The 19,302-nt window shown below is 44.6% G+C and overlaps 1 protein-coding gene and 1 long non-coding RNA gene across 6 annotated transcripts in view; one reads left to right on the top strand and one right to left on the bottom strand.

The window, feature by feature from the left end:
• ACSF3 (acyl-CoA synthetase family member 3) overlaps window positions 1-19,302 on the top strand; it is a 117,184-nt gene that overhangs the window by 57,211 nt on the left and 40,671 nt on the right. For all 5 annotated transcript variants that reach the window (XM_050922657.1, XM_050922659.1, XM_050922656.1 and 2 more), the window contains one exon: window positions 8,395-8,521. In XM_050922657.1, coding sequence (XP_050778614.1) covers window positions 8,395-8,521 — 127 coding nt within the window. The remainder of the gene's footprint in view (window positions 1-8,394; window positions 8,522-19,302) is intronic.
• The window catches only part of LOC127034143 (uncharacterized), a 150,270-nt gene that overhangs the window by 91,361 nt on the left and 39,607 nt on the right, over window positions 1-19,302 (bottom strand). The gene's annotated exons all lie outside the window — the stretch shown is intronic.

Genomic DNA, 19,302 nt, shown 5'->3' with positions numbered 1-19,302 from the left:
TAACCTTCCAGAATGAAAAGTAAATTGATTGTGTTATTCCCAGTCCTTTTATGAAGAGTTAACATGGCAAAAACAGATGTGAAATGTGGCCTTGTAGATTAGTCTGGGTTTGGGGTTTTTTTGCTCTATGTTCTCTCCCTACGGAGCAGAAATCTGCCTTCCTCCAGCAAGAAGAAAATTGCCTCTTGCTTGCCTTCTGCAGGATGCTGCAGGACTCAGTGCTCACAGAAAAGATAATGATTGCACAAAAACATGGAACTTAATGGGGAATGTTTAATTATGAATGTATCTGTGTGAAACCTGATTGCCTAGGAGACTGGTAATATGCTAGCGAACCTTTTACCACTAGGACATCAGCTGAAATCTGGCCCAGGTAGATAGTGATTAAAAGATGCTGTTTGATAGCTGGTTTCTGCAAATAAGTTAATGGTCTCAGACCACTTTGTAGAGGACAGGAGCCTGCATCCCAAAACCACAGCCACAGTTGGCACCCTCGGCGAAAGGCTGGTGATGGAATGAGCCATGCACTCCATCCTCCCTTTCCACAGATGGCACTTTCAGGCAGAGTTCACTGGTCCAGCCTGCCCCTTTCACAGAGGGAGGTTGGCTTTCCACTCCTTTGGCCCTCCAGTAGATACTGGGAATGAAGACCCATCAAGCTGGCTATCTGTGCGAAGGGAAATGGGAGGCTAGTACCTCCTTGGTCTGGACTTATGTTGGGCTGTCTGTATAGCTAGGCTGGGGAGGGGTTATTAGGTGGTGGCTAGGCATTACAGTAAGGGTTTCATGTATTAGTAGCATGCTGATCTGCAGTCACTCTTGACTTTGGGAATCTTAAGGTTAGTTAATGCCCTTTTGAGGAGTTGGAGAATGTCTCCAGGGGGCAAAATGCATGGAAGCTCTTCGGAAAGGATTGAGGTGTGGAGCAACATGGTAAACGAGGCTTTGCATAGGCTCTGCCTGCTCTCCGGCCCAGCTCGAGAGCTTGGGGATGGATGTGGCAAGAGGTGGTGGGTGACAGAGAGAAAGTCATTGAAATAAAATGTTGAGCTCTAAAACTAGGCCTTGTGGGCAAACATTGCTCTGCAGGTGTAGAAATCGAGCTGAGCGTGCAGAAGCAGCCACTGAAATAGAAGCAGCCGTTGGCTAGTGAGCTCCCAGTACTAAAGACTTCTTATAGCTCCGCTGGGTGGTATTATTGGCCAAATGCAGCGCTTTTCTGCAGTGGCATATGGTTAATTAGTTTTCTGTGTGATACAGTACATAGAGACAGCTCTGTGACCAGTATTGTACAGCCATACCATGTACAGTAGGTACAAAGGGTCTGAGCTACAATTTTTGCTCTGTTACAAATAGTTTTTTTTCCCCATGGTCTAGTGTTTTTAAAAAAATAAGAAATTGTGAGAGTGTTAGTAAAATAACTATAGCACGTGTCCTAATTTTTGTCTCCCTATTAGACACTTAAAAAAAGGCAGGATTGCTTAATGATTTCTTGGTTCAAAATAACTTACTTACAAATGTAATGTGAGGAAACGCCCCAAGCCTGGTTAGCCAGCACAGTACAATACTGATTGTGGAAGTGGGACTATGTTGTTAAGAATCATTTTTTTCAAATTTAAATGATCTTGCTGCTTTTTTTCATGTTGTGTCAGTGATCGTGGAGGGCACAGCTGGTGCATTTATGACATGTGTCCCACTAGAAAACATCGGCATTATCACTGTCTTCAGTTACTGTGTGCTGAGATGATGTTGCCTTCTGTGCACAATGCCTGAGTTTGAATCTCAGCAGGTCCTAATTAGCATAGGCAGATTCTCCTGTAAAGCAGGTTTCTCTTCAAGGTCACTATTTGGTAGCACTCTGTGTTGCATGACACTCATTGTACTGTAATTATAGAGGAACTTGTTTATAATTGCTTCTTATCTAGTGAAAGACTCAATTTCCAGTGAAAGAAAAGGAAAGCCCAGAACTGATTCAGTGCAGTGCACTGTAGAGCTGGTAATGCTGCTTACAGTGATTTTTTTCTGTGGGTGGGGGAAGTCTCTCCTCTATGTAAGATGTTCCCACTGTGCTCTGTTGTTAATGAGAAGCATCAGCCGGAACACTGGTCCCATCCTGCTTTCAATAAATCCCATGTCCATGAGTGAAACATGTTGTTTATATTGTGTTTGAGGCCTGAATATTTTGAGATCAGTGAGCTAGGCCAGGAAGCAAGGAGGAAGTAGGATGTAGACCATCTCACTTACAAAGGACTGTATTGCTACAAGGAATTTTCGAGGGACCTGCAGCTACAGCCCAGACCACACTTACACGGAGCTCGTGTCACAAACATACACAGCACCTGATGTGCGACTGAATCGGGGAAGTGCTGAGCCAGAGGTGCCGGGTGATGGATTAGGAAACTAGGGGGTTGGTGCTGAGAAGTAGAGTCTGGGACGAGGGATGGTATGTATGGAGGGGCATGGAGAGGAGGGTAGGAAACCAGGGTGACGAAGTGGGAGGAGGAGATGGGGGTACCCATGGAGTTTGCTCAGTGGTTTTGGTTTGAGGGCTGCAGCAGAGGCAGGAGGAAGGGGGTTCACTGGAGGGTGTGAAGGCACTGGGCACATAGAGAAGAAGCAGGTGGTGTGGAAAAGAGGCAAAGGAGAAAGGACAGGAGACTGGGGGCACCAAAAAGGACAGGGAAGGCAGACTCTTTATCCATCTGAAATGCCTGAAATGTGCTAGATGTGAAGTGCTTCAAGCTTTGGAAGTAGAAAAAAGCTTTCTTCTCACCCCTCCCATCCCCCTCCACTGCTCACTCCTCCTCCTGCCCCCCCCCCCCCCAGGTGTAACACACTCATACCTACCATCTATGGACATCATAAAGGCTTCCGGAAGGGATTGCTGCTTTCACGGGCCTCAAAAGATCTCTTGGAGCTGGCCTTTCCCCGTGAGAAGATTTTACGAGGCCTATCAAAAAGACTGCCCCACCTGCAGCCTATGGACTGTGAGCTGTATGCATCTGGCACTTCTTTGGGAAAAGGGTACCTGTCGACCCTTGGTGAGGGGTGGCTGTCGGGCGTTAGCGGGACTCCACTGAAACACACGTTCAACTTTCGCGCTTTGTGTGAAAAGCTTGTCTTTGGTACTGTGCAATACCCCTTTTCTCCATAGTGCAAGGCTACCCCTGCTGAAAGGTCTAACTCCATTAACGTCCATTGTAAACTCCTCTCCAGTGGTTCCCTACAGAGAGGGGCAGCGTGCATCAAGTGGGAACTCCCACCTATTTACAAACCACTGTTGCTTCCGGCTAATGAAGAGGTAAAATGGAAGCATTGAAAATACGCATTTTATAATCACCTGGATTTATTCCTTCAGCGGATTTATTACAGCCTTTTATTTTTATGTGTGGAAAATGTAATCTTATCTAGTGCGTCTGCAGGTCCAGTTCAATTTGCTGAATCCGGTTTACAGTGTAAAGCTATCAGACGCCAGCCTTTGAGGGCATGCTGTCTGAATGTTAAAGTTGCTAGAATACAAAGCAGTTGAAACGTGCATTAAAATATGGCACTTGGAGAATAGGATATCTATGCAATTAGCGATCGGATGCTTTCAGCAGCTGTGTGTAACTTAGATCCAGTGTATCAACAGAGGATACCTTTGAGATTTCACAGAGTGAGGAGCTAGCTGTATGATGCTGCGGTGAAAGCCCAAAATTTGAAACATGTAGCAGTGTGTTCGGCTTGGTGTATACCTATGATTTGGGCCTGTGGCAAAGGTGAGCAGTTGTAACTGATAAGTACCTTGAACCCTGAATTTTAATTTATGCTGGTTTCCAGCAACATGAGCTGCTGGCACTCAAGTGGTTTGCATCCTCTTTGGACGCTGGGGAGCAGTGCCAGTGACATTCTGAGTTCAGCAAGCAAAATCCTATTAAGAGAACGTCACGGCCTTTCTGTTTTACTGTTTGCAAGCCAGCCATAACATCATTAAATTACACAACAGGGAGGTGCCTGCTGCCAAGGAGCTCTGCTCCAGATAAGATGTAGGTTGAGCCTCTGCCAAAATTTGAGTTGATATGACAAGGAATTTGGAGCCTGTTCAAGGTTTGATTCATGCAAGGAGGAGCAGTGTGCAGGTAAATACTACGCTGGATTGTTCATCCATGCAGCTAAAGATATACACCCTCCCTTCCTTTTGGGACATGGCACGTGTTCTGCAAAGACCTTTTATAAGGACAGGTAAAAATGCCCAGGCCCATTCCTGCACTGCAATGCAGCACAACTTATTCTTTGTAGAGTGCTGGACGAGTTGTGCCTAAAGAAGTTGATGTTGCCTGATTTACATCAGTCTTTGTTTCAACATCTAAGAAAAGAAAACATCAAATCAAGTAGGAGCAGCAGATGAACCAAATGCAGCTACTAGTGAATTTGAAAGTCGTTCTCAGTGTCTCCTATATCCACCTTTCTGGAACTGAGGGGTAACCTTTCAGCTGAAGGACTTGACTTCAGGGGCTCAGACCATTAATTAAATGCATGTGTGTGGGGATAATATATATTCTGTCTTTTAGATTTTTAGCTGAGTTGTAGCTTCAAGTGCTTAGATCCAGTTGAAATTCAGACTGGTTTTATTGGAGCATGTCTGCTGAGAAATGTTTATTTTTAAAGCCAAAGTGACGCTTCTTTGGCATCATTTGTAAGAAGCTGTGTTATCCAATGGTTAGAGCCTGGGACTCTACTCTGGGCTGAGTCACTGAATCACTTTGAACAACTTGCTTTGTTGTCTGATGCCACAGCTATCCCTGCAGGAAAATGGAGTGAAGAGAGACCTCCTTGTAAAACAACCCATGGCATCTAAGCTGGGATTTCCTAGGGAAATGAGTTACCAAACAGGGTTAAGAAAAGGTCTTTCTGGCGTTTTGCAGCAGAGAACCATTGTTACCATTTGACAGTTTTGTGGAGATGCTAAGCCTGACTCGCTACATGTTTCAGACTTTATTTCACTTCTTTGGGCCCAATACCCAGAAAGCCCCAACACGGTTGGAGCCACAGCCATGGACTCACCATAAGACAGGGCCCTGGGCGTATCAGAGCAGCCCCACCAGTGAGAACTGACTTCAGTATCTTGTCTGTGTTGCAAGAGCTACAGTACCGAAGTGATTTGAAAAACTTCCTTTATGGATATTCATGATGAGGGTCCTCAGGAGTAGATTGTATAGGAGCAGAGCCCACAACAACCTCTGTCACTGGATTTTTTGTCTCTTATGCATCTGCATCCTCACAGTTATAAAGCCATATACATTTTAGGGACAGATGAGTTACCATTCTGGCTCAGACAAGTCCAATCTTGTCTGGCGAACTTCCTGTGATTCTTCAGATTCATGAGATCGTCATGGTACATTCGTCGCTTCAGTATAGAACTTGCTTATGCAGGTTTGCAGAATGCTGAGGTGTCTGTGTAGCCTTACATTCTAGAGCAGCTGAAAGGACACCTGCCACTCTCTAGAATATATTGGTTTTCATTTTCTCATGTCCCTTTTCAAAAAATGAAAGGTTGCACTGACAGGTCTGCCAAGTGAAGTCTTCTAATTATCCACACAGCAGGCAGCAGTGCCAGCTTCCCCCATGCTACCTTCCCCTTATCCAATAATGTGCTTCATACCTAACCTGGCGGGACCCCAATGGAGTGCGGCAGGGTACAGTTTCCATTCCTGGCCTCTCTAAAGAAATTGGATACAGAGCACTGCCAGTGGTGATAGAGTATCAGAGGGGTAGCCGATTTAGTCTGGATCTGTAAAAAGCAGCAAAGAGTCCTGCGGCACCTTATAGACTAACAGATATATTGGAGCATGAGCTTTCATGGGTGAATAGCCACTTCGTCAGATGCATGGTGGTGATAGAGGTGCTCGTGCTGTGTACACTAAAACGAAACCCATCAGCTCATTCAACAAGCAGCTGTCGGATGGTAATCCCTTTTTGTCTCTGGTAACCCAGGCTAAGGTTGAGTAAGTGACCTAGAGACTGAAGACCCCCTGGCCGTTTACCAGAAAAGCCTAGGTTTTGGTCTTGCTTTATTTTGTCTCAGCACACAGGTCTGTCAGCAGCTTTTAGGGGGGAGGGATAGCTCAGTGGTTTGAGCATTGGCCTGCTAACCCCAGGGTTGTGAGTTCAATCCTTGAGGGGGCTGCTTAGGGATCTGGGGCAAAAATCAGTACTTGGTCCTGCTAGTGAAGGCAGGGGGCTGGACTCAGTGACCTTTCAAGGTCCCTTCCAGTTCTAGGAGATAGGATATCTCCAATTATTATTTTTATTATTAAACTGTGTTTTCTGCAGGGTGCTCTCAGAGTATATTTCTCTGGATTTGGTGTTACCTTAATTATCCCAGGGTTGCTCTCTTTTGGAGGACGGGGCCAAGCATCCCGTGACAGGACGAAAGAGAAGCTTCTGCTGCCTTCCCCAGGAGGGCAAGAGTTCGCTTTTTTCCCATGCCAGGCGACAGGTTGCTAGAAATGCCAAGTGGCACAGCTGGCATCTGGTGTCTTCTGCAGCTGTCATTTCAAAGGCTGAGCCGTCCACCAACCCACAAAATTATCCCGGCTAATCTGGCTGCTGTCACTGCCAGACACACAGACTGGTCAGCAACAGCTCTCTAATGGCCAACTCTTCTCTCGTCATCTTTATTTCACTCCATCAAAGGCTCCACAGTAGACAGGAACTGACTTGCCAACTCATGAAGGTTGGGTGTGAGTCTCTGCAGTGCACACCCATGGTGATCTTGGGGACATCGGAAAGGGTGGCTCGAGAGCAATGCATGACACCTGCCCTAGCAGGAACTGTGACATGAGTAGCAAGAGCCTTTTCTTATTGCCAAGGAATCTTCTTCTCCCCCACTCCCACATTCATACTCAATAAACAGCCTTCTCCGCATACACTGATGGGGAGACGCTGTCATGCTCACATTCAACGGGCTCCTCAGATGATGTCAGAGAGAAACCATTCACACTGCTGCACTGCTTCTGCTACTGGCTCCCTCCGCAAGGAAGGCCAGGCCGGGCATTTCAGATGCACCATTAGATAGGTGGGAAATCTATGAACACAGGTCACAAGAAGTTAGAAGACACGACTGATGTCATGGTGTAGGAGATGGCCCGTGATGCTGGGTGAGCGCTACCACAGGAAAATGCTTGTCAAGCCAAAGGAGCTTGCTCTCTGCTGGAGAATTGAGGGCCAAGTTCAGCTGACCCAGAGAGATACAGACAGTCCCCAACAGGGAAAGAATCCTACTGCTGAAAGTGTGGTACGCACTTCCCCCTTAGGGGATGGTTCAGGAGAACAAATCTATAATAGATGTATATGAACCTCTCTTCCAGGAGAGAGGGTTACTTTCAGATTTGGCATTTTGATTTATAAAGTCTGAGAACTTTTGCCACCTCCTGAAGTAAGTGTTCATCCCTCCTGTATTTGTTTCCATGTAGCTCTGGATGTCAGAGCAGAACTGGGTATCCATCTTCCAGTCACGTCTCTGAACCTAGAAATCATCACCGTATGGAGCAGACAGTTAATCCATCTCAGACGTTGTTTGTTCGGGTTGGAGGATGGGAACGTGGGGCTAGCGGTGAGGAGTTAGACTCGTAAATTCTTATCCCTTCTCAGACGTTTGACATCTGTGTGATGCAATCAGCTCAGCCGTACTGCTGGGTGAAAAGCAGGGACTTGAGATTTCTGAGTAGCAAAAGTAAAACACCTAAGAGGAATCACATTTTTAAATTCAGTTTATAGCATAATTAAACTGGCTGCTGCAGCATATTATTGAGGCAAATAATTTAACAAGAGTAAAAAAAAAAAAAAAAAAAGGACCTTAACAGAATAATAATCACTTTAAACTAGATGGTCATGGTCCCGTATGGCCCTTGAACCTATGAATCTAGGTATGGTAAAAAATGCAAAGGTCATCAGCCTGTCTGCATCAGAAAGTAAGGTCATCTCCATCAGGAAGTCATTTCCCTGCTGAGATGGTGTTTCACGATTGGCCAGATGCATTAAGGAGGTGCTTCCCTGATTTTGGAAGAAGCTCCCATTGGCTGCTGTCAGGGTTTGGGTACCAAACTAGCTAGATGAGGGTTTTCAGTATGGCAATGCATGTGTAAACTATGTATAAACATCAATCCTGTCTGAGCTGGGAGGTGCTTACGTAAGCTTAGAACTTTGTCCTCTCTCTGCTTCTCAGTTAAAGCAAGAGATGCAGCAGATGGACCGAGAACGTCATGGCTCACAATCAAAGGGAGTGCAAAAGGCACTCCCTGCCTCTCTGAGCCTTGTTGCTTAGGAAGTTGCAGCTTAGGGTTAGAAATCTGAGGTGGCCATCACTATTGAGGTATGAATATTTGTCACTGCTTCGTTCTTCATTTGCTCTAGGTGACCCCCAGCTTAGATGGCAAAGAAGGTGAGCTTTTCGTTAAGGGGCCTACAGTATTTCGAGAATACTGGAATAGACCTGAAGAAACAAAAGAAGCTTTCACACCCGATGGCTGGTTCAAAACAGGTACTGTGCTGGTCCCACTGGGGTGTGCGTGAACAGCAGGAGGGGAGGGGAAGTCAGTTTGTTCCACAGGGCCCCCTTGCTGGCTGGTTCATGAAGCAGTGCCAACATCGGTGTCAGCAGGGGGCACCCTGAAGATCTTTCCTCCCTCTCCCATCTGGCTGGAAGCAAGGCACAGCCACAGTGCCCAGCTGTAGGAAGAATGTAGGTGGGGAGTGAGCATATCACTCCATTTTGGGGTGTGTGGCTGAGTCCTTGGTTGTCTGTGTGTGGGTGGGCTCTCCCTGGTCGTGATAGTCTTCAAAAATAGAAGCTGGTCCAGATAGGCTCTTCAGTTTCACTGTTCCTGTACCAGTCAACACACCCCATCCCTAAGCAACAGAGAGAGTTTGAGTCTGTTTGCTTGCACGCCTGAGAAGCTGATAAATATGTATACATGGATCGAACTGAAACAGGACCCCTCACTGTAGTACCTGCACACCTGAAAAACAATACTTACTTTGCACTTTTCATAGGGGACTGAGATCCTACTTCCATTGAAAATGGCAGCAAAACTTCCATGGACTTCAGTGAGGTTGGACCCTTCATAATTAGAACTTGCTTGGTTTACATAATCAGCAATGGTAAACCTGGCTGAGTATTTAAAACAATGGATTGTAGAATGAAGAACAAAGAAGATGCAGAAAATGCTGCAGTAAGGACTGCAGGACATGGTTCAGGAATTTTTCAGTGAAACTTTCTAAATGCTGATTCATCAAAACTTCATGGGAAAGGGTCAGCATCAACAAATTTCTTGACTCAAAAAAAATTGAAATTGTGGAAACGTTTTGGTTGGACGTTTTCAAAACAAATTCCAATTTTCCAGTTCTCAACAACTTTTTATTTGGAAATTTAAGCTAATTATAGAAAAATAATATGTTCTTAAATTGGTCAAAATCTAAACAAAACATTTTCATTGACCCAAAATGATTTTTTGTTTTTTGTTTTGGATTTGAAGCTCATGAAAATTGTTGAGATCTTGACTTTTTTTTTTTGCTGATTTGGGACAAGAAAAAATGTTGAAATCTCAAAAATGTTCATTGAACAGGAAAACTGTTTCGCATCCAGCTCTACTATTCATTTTGTTCTGGATACCATGTCTCCAATGGCACCAGTACAGTTTGCATGCAGGTCCCGTTCCTGGCATGACAGTATATACTATTTCTGAGCAGGCATTTGAGAAAATAGAAACCCCTGCTCTAAAACAGTCTCCGATAGCAGCAATCTGATGAACAAAACCATGTAATCTCTAGGTTCAGCCCAACCAACACAAGTAGAATTTCAAACACAAGGTTGAACTTGAGGTTCAACAAGGACAAGTGCAGAGTCCTGCACTTAGGACAGAAGAATCCCATGCACTGCTACAGACTAGGGACCAAATGGCTAGGAAGCCGTTCTGCAGAAAAGGTCCTAGGGGTTACAGTGGACAAGACGCTGGGTATGAGCCAACAGTGTGCCCTTGTTGCCAAGAAGGCTAACAGCATTTTGGGCTGTATAAGTAGGGGCATTGCCAGCAGATTGAGGGACATGATCATTCCCCTCTATTCAGCATGGTGAGGCCTCATCTGGAGTACTGTGTCCAATTTTGGGCCCCACACTACAAGAAGGATGTAGAAAAATTGTAAAGATTCCAGCGGAGGGCAAGAAAAATTATTAGGGGGCTGGAGCACATGACTTATGAGGAGAGGCTGAGGGAACAGGGATTGTTTAGTCTGCAGAAGAGAAGAATGAGGGGGGATTTGATAGCTGCTTCAATTACTTGAAAGGGGGTTCCAAAGAGGATGGATCTCAACTGTTCTCAGTGGTACCTGATGACAGAACAAGGAGCAATGGTCTCAAGTTGCAGTGGGGGAGGTTTAGGTTGGATATTAGGAAAAACTTTTTCACTAGGAGGGTGGTGGAGCATTGGAATGGGTTACCTAGGGAGATAGTAGAATCTCCTTCATTAGAAGTTTTTAAGGTCAGGCTTGACAAAGCCCTGGCTGGGATGATTTAGTTGAGGATGGTCCTGCTCTGAGCAAGGGTTTGGACTAGATACCTCCTGAGGTCCCTTCCAACCCTGATATTCTCTGATTCTATGAAAACACTCATGCCCATTCTCCCAGTCAGGCATTATTTGCCACAACTGTTGGCGAACAATGTGCAGTAACAAATTCAAGAAAATGAGAAGCTGCTGACAATTCCTGAGCAGAAAAGTGATTTTCGTAGAACAAACTCAGCACAGCAAATGTTCAGAATGTGCACAGGCCAAGCTCAGCACTCCTGCTCAGAGCACTCATGCCGCAGAGCAACACTCTGAATTGTAGGTACAGTCAGAAAATAGCGAGGTCCCAGAGTGAGTCTCAGAGTGCAATGACGCCACAGGACACCTTGTGAGGTTGTTTTGACATGTTAAACCAGCCAGGTAGTATCTCTGTATTGCTCTGTTCCCATTATCTCTATTAGTAGCAATGTACTGTTTGATTTATAGATTAAAGGCACACCGCATATTTGTCCTCTCTGTATCCAGCCCAACTGACCATTAATCTTGTGGGTGGAAAACAAGCTAGGGGTTTTTGGTTTGGGTTTAAATTTCCATCTACCTAAACCCTAACACAACTAGAGTATTGCAGATCCACAGATACCAGTTTTATATCCATGAAGCGTTTTTGTGGATCGGATGCAGATACAAATTTTGTATCCGCACAGGGCTCTAAACATAACCAGGACTGGCTTTTTGATTCCCTCTCTTGCTGCATGTCAGTTGAGCCATCTCTGGGCTGCATTTCTGGTGCCCTCTTTGTGACCCATTTGTTTATTTTGTGTTCCATAAGAAAAGCTTTACTTTTTAAAATTAATGATGGAGCTGCGACACCGCAAGTGTCGCCACTGATCTTGGTATCATGCCAGCAGCGGGGTTTCATGACACGGTGTCAGCAGGCGCTGCAAAGTGCAGGGCAATCAGCTTTAGAAAAATTTTAGTCAACACTCCTGATGAATATTTCAAATGCAAAAGAATAGCATGCATTAATTATTGTAAAGAGATGTCTTTAGGAGGAAATGATTCTGAAATTCAGTTTAATTTCATTGTAATGCGCTGCAAACAGGAAGGGAGTATGTGTGTTTAATTGGCTCTCGGGGGTAAGGCCTGGAAGATGCCATGCCTTTGTCACAGGCCATTAGCGATACAGACTGCATAATGAGAGAGTACAATCAGCTCACAGCTGCCGGCTCCTACGGGGAGAGAATGATATTAAATAGAAATCAGTATAAATTAAACTTAACCCTTTCACTAGCCAAATTAAGCCTATCAGTCAGGAATACTGGGGGAAGAGAGAGCAGCAGCAGCAGTGGGTGAGGTACGGGTTGAAGGGTGCCTGAGAGATTTTCCTACTAGCAGTCCATCAAGTCTGACTTCGTCTTTGATATTTTTGTGGCAATGTTGGTGGCAGGGATGGGGAGGGGATTTTGAGATTATTTTTTTCTTTGTTTCCCCCCCATTTTTCTTGCATTTTTTTTCTTCTGACCTTTTTCCCCGTCCTTTGCAGATGTCATGCAGGCAGGCTTATTCCAGAGCTAGTATGGCTCAGATAACCAGAGGTGGTATATTGGCAGTGAAACTGTAGCCCCTCCTAAACCATCATGTTTGCTTATTGAAAATGAATATTTATTTTCATTCTGAAAGACTGAGAGCTCCCAATCCTGTAATGGGACTGTAAGAAGCCATTCAATAGAGCCAAGGCTTTTGTATGTTGTAGCTAGGTGGCTGTTACCGAGTGCGATTTTAAGAATAAATGAATGTGTTAACTGGAGTTCATTAACTTTGCTATAGAGGGCATACCGCTAGAATGCAAATGAGATAAAATATAGCTACAGTACAGTGATCGTTTATAGATAATGCGCTAATATTTGTGTGTATATGTGTGCATGTGGACACAGCTCTTAAATGAAGGAAGTGACTTTACTTCTGATTCTGCAAGTGCTGAACTGTTTTAACATCCCTCTAGCACTGGTAAAAGGCCATTTTAGCATGAGCATGCCAAAACCTTAATCTGTGTCACGGGTACCACTACATGCAAATGTCTAGCGTGGATAAGGGACCCAGCCTAGTGTGATCGCAGGCTATTGACAAGGCTCTTCAAGGACATATGGAAGTGTGCGCTCAGCTGGAGTAGAAATGAGATGTGAGGAGAGTAAACTTGGAAACAATGTGCAGTGCTATCACTAATAACTCCTGAGCTGTAATTTAGCATTCAGCTGATTGTTAATGACAATCCTAGAAACCAGCAGGTCTGCAAATGAAGAATAATTACTTCAAGGGAAAGCACAGAGTGTCACTCTTGCTACACCTTGTGATGGGTCTATCCAAACAAAGGTACATCTTTAACATGTCTCTGTCTACACAATGAGGATGAGAAGAAGGGAGAAACATGCAACTATCCGTAGCTCTCATGACACTTAAGAGGTAAAATCTATGATGATGATAGAACAAGGCAGAGAATGCAAATCCTGGGCTCATCTTCACACATGACAAGTGGCAACTGCAGAGTGTTCAGAGAAGTGTGTCGTGTTTGATATAGTTACCAGATAACAGGCTTTGTGAACTCAGCTCCCATGTATCGCTATGCAAATTCGACCTTAAATCTCTCAAGATGGCCAGTCAAGTCTCATTGTTCTTGGAGAATCCAGCTGGAGATAGAGAACTCTTGTGATCTAGCCTTCTAACCAATCTTGATTCAAAAAGCATAATGTCCCATATCAAAGGAAGTCAGAACTAGCCCCCGTTCCCAGTAGTTTCATTGTCAGGATGATATGGATGAAACTGAGATGCAGAATTTGCAGAAATACAAACTCACCTGTAGCCCTGTGCACTGTATAATCCACCAGAGGGCAAGAATGGGAAAACAAATTTGCCTGGTTGATGCACATTGGAAGCATTACTTTATTTTCTAACGTCCCAAGAGTTGGAATGCCTGCGTGTTTGCTCGAGTTCATCACTTCCGGGTTGTCTACAGTATCAATGCTATTATCCTTCCCAAAAAAATCATCAATGAAGGGCAACTGGCAATGATTTCATTCTTTTGTGCCCTCGAAGAAGTGTATATAGTCAATTCTCCACCCCATCATGTTCTTCTTTATGAAGGTGCCACCATAAAACATAGGCCCAGGAGAAGGAGCCTGGTTGTTCACTGATATCTCTTGTTGTGATGATGATGAAGGCTCTCATAGACTTGCCTACAGAGATATGTTCTTTGCAGTGTCTTGCTATCAACCATCTCATTCCAGCTGGAAGGATAGACCAGTTTAATGTATTCAAAATTAATCCTTCAGGTTGAGTCTGCAAAAACTCTGGATTGTTTTATCTGAAAGCTCCCTCATCCCATAGGCTTCCATGTCAAGATTGTTATTTGCCTGATAGTTATTGGTCCCAAACCACTCATAGTAATTTGGAGTCAAGAGGACTTCACTGTTGTAGTGTATCCCTACTAAAACCATAACTTCCTCCCAACTACTTCATTCTCCATCAGATCCTTCCAGCTGACACCATTGTTAGATGCACCACTCTCAGGCTGGATGATCCGCATTAGATAGGATTAGTGTTTTTAAGGCACAATCCCATTTACTAAACACTCTTGAAAGGTGTAACAGCTCAGGACTTGCAGAACTACCCATTGCCGGCATCTGTCCAGCGACCATATGTTTCACTTTCTGCTGCTACAGGCTCACCCTTCAGGCAGATCAGTCTCTTCAGCTCTTCTGGGTGCTCCCAATTCCCTTTGGTTGCCTTGCCCGGTACTCTCCTCCTTGGCTGGTCAGTGCCTCTGTAAATGTGGCTGCCGTATGTTTCTCAGGAAGCACAGGAGGAGAAACGAAAAAGAAAGCAGGTTAACTGTTACTTGAGTGGCCTGTTTTCCCTTTTTACCAAAAACTCCTTTACGAAACTCCCTTCTTCCTCTCTGAAAGGAGAAGGCCTGGGTCACAGAATTACAGGAATGTCGGGCTGAAAGGGACCTCCCAAGGTTGTCTAGTCCAGCTCCCTGCACTGAGGAAGACCATGGAGTCTGCGTTTCTCAAAAACATGCTGCAGGTTGAGGATGATCATTCCCTATTTACAGAAGTGAAAACTGATGTTGCTGAGTGTGGCCATGACCCCCTTAAAGCATTGCCTTGTTCACGTGAGGCACAGCTCCCTCCACTGCTCCTGATGAAAGCTACATCAAGAAGGGGAAAGGAGCTCAATGCAACAGTAACGCACCTATGGGCCCTTATCCTTCTCCAAACGAGACAAGCCCATAGATCCATCATACCAAAAACACATACCTACGTCCTTCTACAGATGTTCTCATTTTAAGAGGCAGAACAGACATGTCTAAAGTAATCTGTTTTTTAAAAAAAACCCTGCTGCTGGCAATACTTCATGACATACATCGTCCCATGATCCTTTGAGAAGAGTCTGAAAAGTTGTTGACATGTGAGTTATTTACTGCTACTGTCTTCGCCTTCATTTCATTAGATTTGCACCGGGGCCATTGTCTGTCTCTCTCACTCCGATTTGGGTGAATTTGATTATTTGTGTTGTGTTAATGCTATCAGTAGAGCTGCCTAGATCAAAGGCCTCCAGGCATTTCCAGAGACTGCTGGGTATCCACGTACTGTTCTGTACCAGAGCAGTGCTGAGTCTTAGCAGAATGAGACAAATCCACAGGAAAAATGTATCAGGTCCTTGCTCTCTTCTCAGTGTGATACCTTCACAGTGAGCGAGCCCAGCTGGGCTGGGGAACGAGAGAGAAACTCAGACCCAAATGTGTATCCCCTGCACCACCACCGCGCAAGCCCTATGGATTGGAAAATAGTGGTCTACAAATATTACCCTCGTCATTGCCAACATTCTGTTCTTCTGTTTCCCCCTCCCTGCTCCTCTGTCCATCCACCCGAGCTCCCTTGCACCTGTACAGGTTAAACGCTGTTCACAGTGTCGTTGCCTAATAAGTGATGATCGTCATCAAGGCAGCCAATATGCAGTCCTGAGTAGTCCTCATTGTGGAACAGAAGGAGTTGAGGGGCCGCATGGATTCCAAAAGCAGAATAGTGCCCAAAGTCGTGTCGGTCTGACCCATGCATCCTTTCTCCGCTGTGCCATGGAAGCCAGGGCTGCCTTGTCCTGAGGAATCTGGCAAAACAATGGCCTGAAATCGTGGGAGAGAGAAGGTCGTAGAGCTGCATTTTCCCCAAGGGAATGCTGGCTTCCAGTCACATTTGCCCATACACCCAGAAAATTAGAATCTGGTATATGTGAGGAGATTTATTTTCAATTACAGGTTCAGGAAGAGACATGAAATAGCACTGGGTTTGAAGGTAGTGCATAAATCCTGCTACAAATCCTTGTATCTCAGCTCCATATAATAAGATTTTATTGATTGCTGTATTGGATCTGTCAGTATAAAACTCTCTTAATGCATGCATCAGGGCTGAAAAGATAGAAGGCTCATTGGTAGCTGAATCTGCTTTAAGAATCAGTGCACTTTGATTAATATGTCGTTAAGAAAGTAAGAGTTATTTAACTTCTTTGATGTGCATTTCAGAATGATGACTCATTTCTTTTAAGCTTCTTTCTTTGAGCTTATTAAAAAAAAACAACAGCCCTTGTAGCTGTTTTTCGTGTTACTGAATCTTGTTATAGGATTCAGAGTTCTTACAAGATCCCTTTACAATGTTCACGAAACCTCCAAGCCCCTATCAAACACATTTCCTATAGGCCAAAAGGCTGCTTTGAAACATCCCCCTAAAGTTTTTCCATTTAGGGCTTTAGAAGAGAAGGGACATTGGAGAACAGCTCTCCCTTTATTTCTGGGTAGGAAAATCCCCCCAGACGTTCCACAGTGGAGAGTGGGGATCAGAGAAATGATGGAGAAACGGATTGAGAGTAAAACATGATCGGAGAAAGCAAGAAGTACCCATCAAATCTGGCATGCTTCTGCCTTTTCAAACTAAGTGCAGCCCCTCTGAGTCTGGGCAATGAGCAGGCTGTTTGCACGTGTTCTCACTGAGCGTGCAATGCTTCCAGAATGGGCTTCTCTGTCACCTCATAGGAACTGCGATAAATTGTAGGGATCTCATCTCACTAGTGACAATTGTGTAAAGTGATAACACTCACAAGTCCCTCCGGAGAAACCCCAGGTTCTTTGCTATTGCTACAAATCTCATATTGAGTATAGGGGCCCAGTGATTTTCTGAAGCAGACTTTATGTACTACATCTCTCAAGCACCTTCTTGCACTTGCCTTTCTTGTGTAAACTTGCTTAAGCACTGTTGTAAGTATACAGTAGGGACACAGGCCACTGGATCACAGTCTGAGTTATTTTCTCTTTAACTGTGGTTTGAGGTTCTTTTGTCTGTGATTCAGACCAGCCAGTGGCTCAGTGTAGGAGCATTTAGGGAAACAATTCTTGGCACAACTAAATTATCAGTCAAGATGGCTTAGCTTGGTCACGTGTGAGAAAAGGGACAAGCTGGGACTCCCAATGGCATTGGAACACCTCTTTAAAACTTCTGAAAGGCACAACAAAGCCAGTCAGCGGTTTGCTTTGATTTCCATGGTTTGATTATTTTAACCCAGCCAACCCTTGAAGTTTGCCATCCCCACCCCAAATGTACCATGACAAATCAACACCCCTTATACTGATGAATAAGGCAAAGCCTGCTGCTACCGTCCAGCCCAAAGATATCTGGTATCTGTGTGAATTATCTTGGACAACAGGGCAAACCTTTTATAGCACCTAGTTTATTTCAGCTGGAATCAGTCCGAATATGCTTCCATTCCCCTCTTTGACATGATCTGACTCATGTCACCAAGCACAAAATGGGATTGCAATAGGACACTGAGCAGCCCACAATGTGTTTCCCTTGGCATAGACTTCCCCTGGCATTCTCCCTATCTCTAGAGATAAGCAGGTGTTTCCCAGTCAATGAAATCATTTACATTTGTGGGCGTAACACTGACACCTGAAATGGAAAACGTGTTAGCCTGATCAAAGCAGTTTATAAATAGCACATGCATCTAATTACCATCCTAATATGCAATTTTTCTGTTTGTTTGCAGTGTCTCTCCTAGTCATAAATTCAGCTAATACAAATTCTATTTTTAAAAAATTATTGCTTAATTATAATTTGTTGCAGATGTTCTGAGTGACTTACGGGTTTGGTGAGCCCCCAGGATGAAGTCTTGGCTCCCTCTGAGGTTGGGATGGGGAGTGTCTTTTTCTGACTGTTGCACTATTAAAGCTCATAAACCAGGCATTGTGGGCACAGCGCCCCACAGTCACAAGTGTCTGACTGGAAAGAAAGCCCAGTTTGTGGACTTTCCCTTGACTGAGCTAAAATACAGTGAGAGTTAGCAACAGGGATGCGTGTTCATTTAGGATCATGTTGAGACAGCCAGACCCACTTCACTTGAGAGCCTCTCTGAATCTGAACCCAGGGCTGCAGAAGTGGAAAGCTAGTACAGTCACTCACCAAGAAAACTGCCGCGCCCGAAGCACAGCTGTGTCTGATGGTGTTAAGCGCCACCATGTCATGGTATCTTTCCCCAATTTGAACCTAAGAGTCCAAAAGTTGGGGTACCAGCATGAATTCCCCTAAACTTAATTACCAGCTTAGATCTGATAGCTGCCACCAATCAGGACTTGGAGTGCCTGATACACTGGTCCCCCCAAAACCTTCCCTGGGGACCCCCAAGACCCAGACTCCCTGGGTCTTAACACAAGGAAAGTAAACTCTTTCCCTCACCAGTGCCTCTCCTAGGCTTTCCCTCCCTGGTTACTGTGATTCAAACTCCTTGAATCACAACACAGAGAAATCAGGTTTGTTCCCCCCCCCCCTTTTCTTCCCCTCCAGGTGTTCCCTCCCTGGGCTCCTGGAGAGATAGACAGATTCAAGCTCCGTGAATCTAAAACAAAGGGATTCCCCCCTTCTCCCCTCTCTTCTCCTTCCCTGTTAAGTACAGACTTAGTTCCCTTGAGCCTCAACAAGGGGAGAAAATCAGACAGGTCTTAAAAGCAAAACTTTTAATAAAAAGAAAGAAAAAGTAAAAGGTGTCTCTGTAATTTAGATGGTAAAAGTTACAGGGTCTGTCAGCTTATAGAAACTGGAGAAAAAGCCTCCTCCAGCAGAAATACAATTTAAAATACTTCCAGCCAAATGCACATTAGAACTCTACCAGCCAGATACACATTTGCAAATAAAGAAAACCAATTAAAAAGACTAAACCGCCTTTTTACTTGCACTTACTACTTGAATAGAAAATTAGAGCCTGTAGTATGTCCAGTCACTCTCAGATCCCAGAGAGAACACAGACAAAGAACACACACACAAGCTTCCCTCCACCCAGAGTTGAAAGTATTTTGTCTCCTGATTGGTCCTCTGGTCAGGTGTTGTTTGTTAACCCTTTACAGGTGAAAGAGACGTTAACGCTTAGCTATCTGTTTATGACAGATGGTGTTAAGCAGGACATCAGACTGAATCTTCCTGGTGTGCAGACAGGAGGCCAGATTCACTCCCAGTGTCTCTTCAGAGAGCTCAGTGGGGTCCCACCTGCAATAATAGGGGCCTGTGCATCTAGCTAGCCCGTATCGTAGAGTTGCCGTCTAAAATAAAAATGTATAAAGATGTCATGGTGGCTAACGTGCTAACTTTTCAGACCTTGCCATTATAAAGGAGAGTGTGGTTCAGATAACTAGGAATTCCAAAAATTGTGCACTAGGTTAAGA

Source organism: Gopherus flavomarginatus, chromosome 14, assembly GCF_025201925.1.
Source record: "Gopherus flavomarginatus isolate rGopFla2 chromosome 14, rGopFla2.mat.asm, whole genome shotgun sequence".
Lineage (NCBI taxonomy): Eukaryota > Metazoa > Chordata > Testudines > Testudinidae > Gopherus > Gopherus flavomarginatus.
Note: the sequence above shows the minus strand (reverse complement) of the source record. Positions and strands in the feature narration are given on the sequence as shown.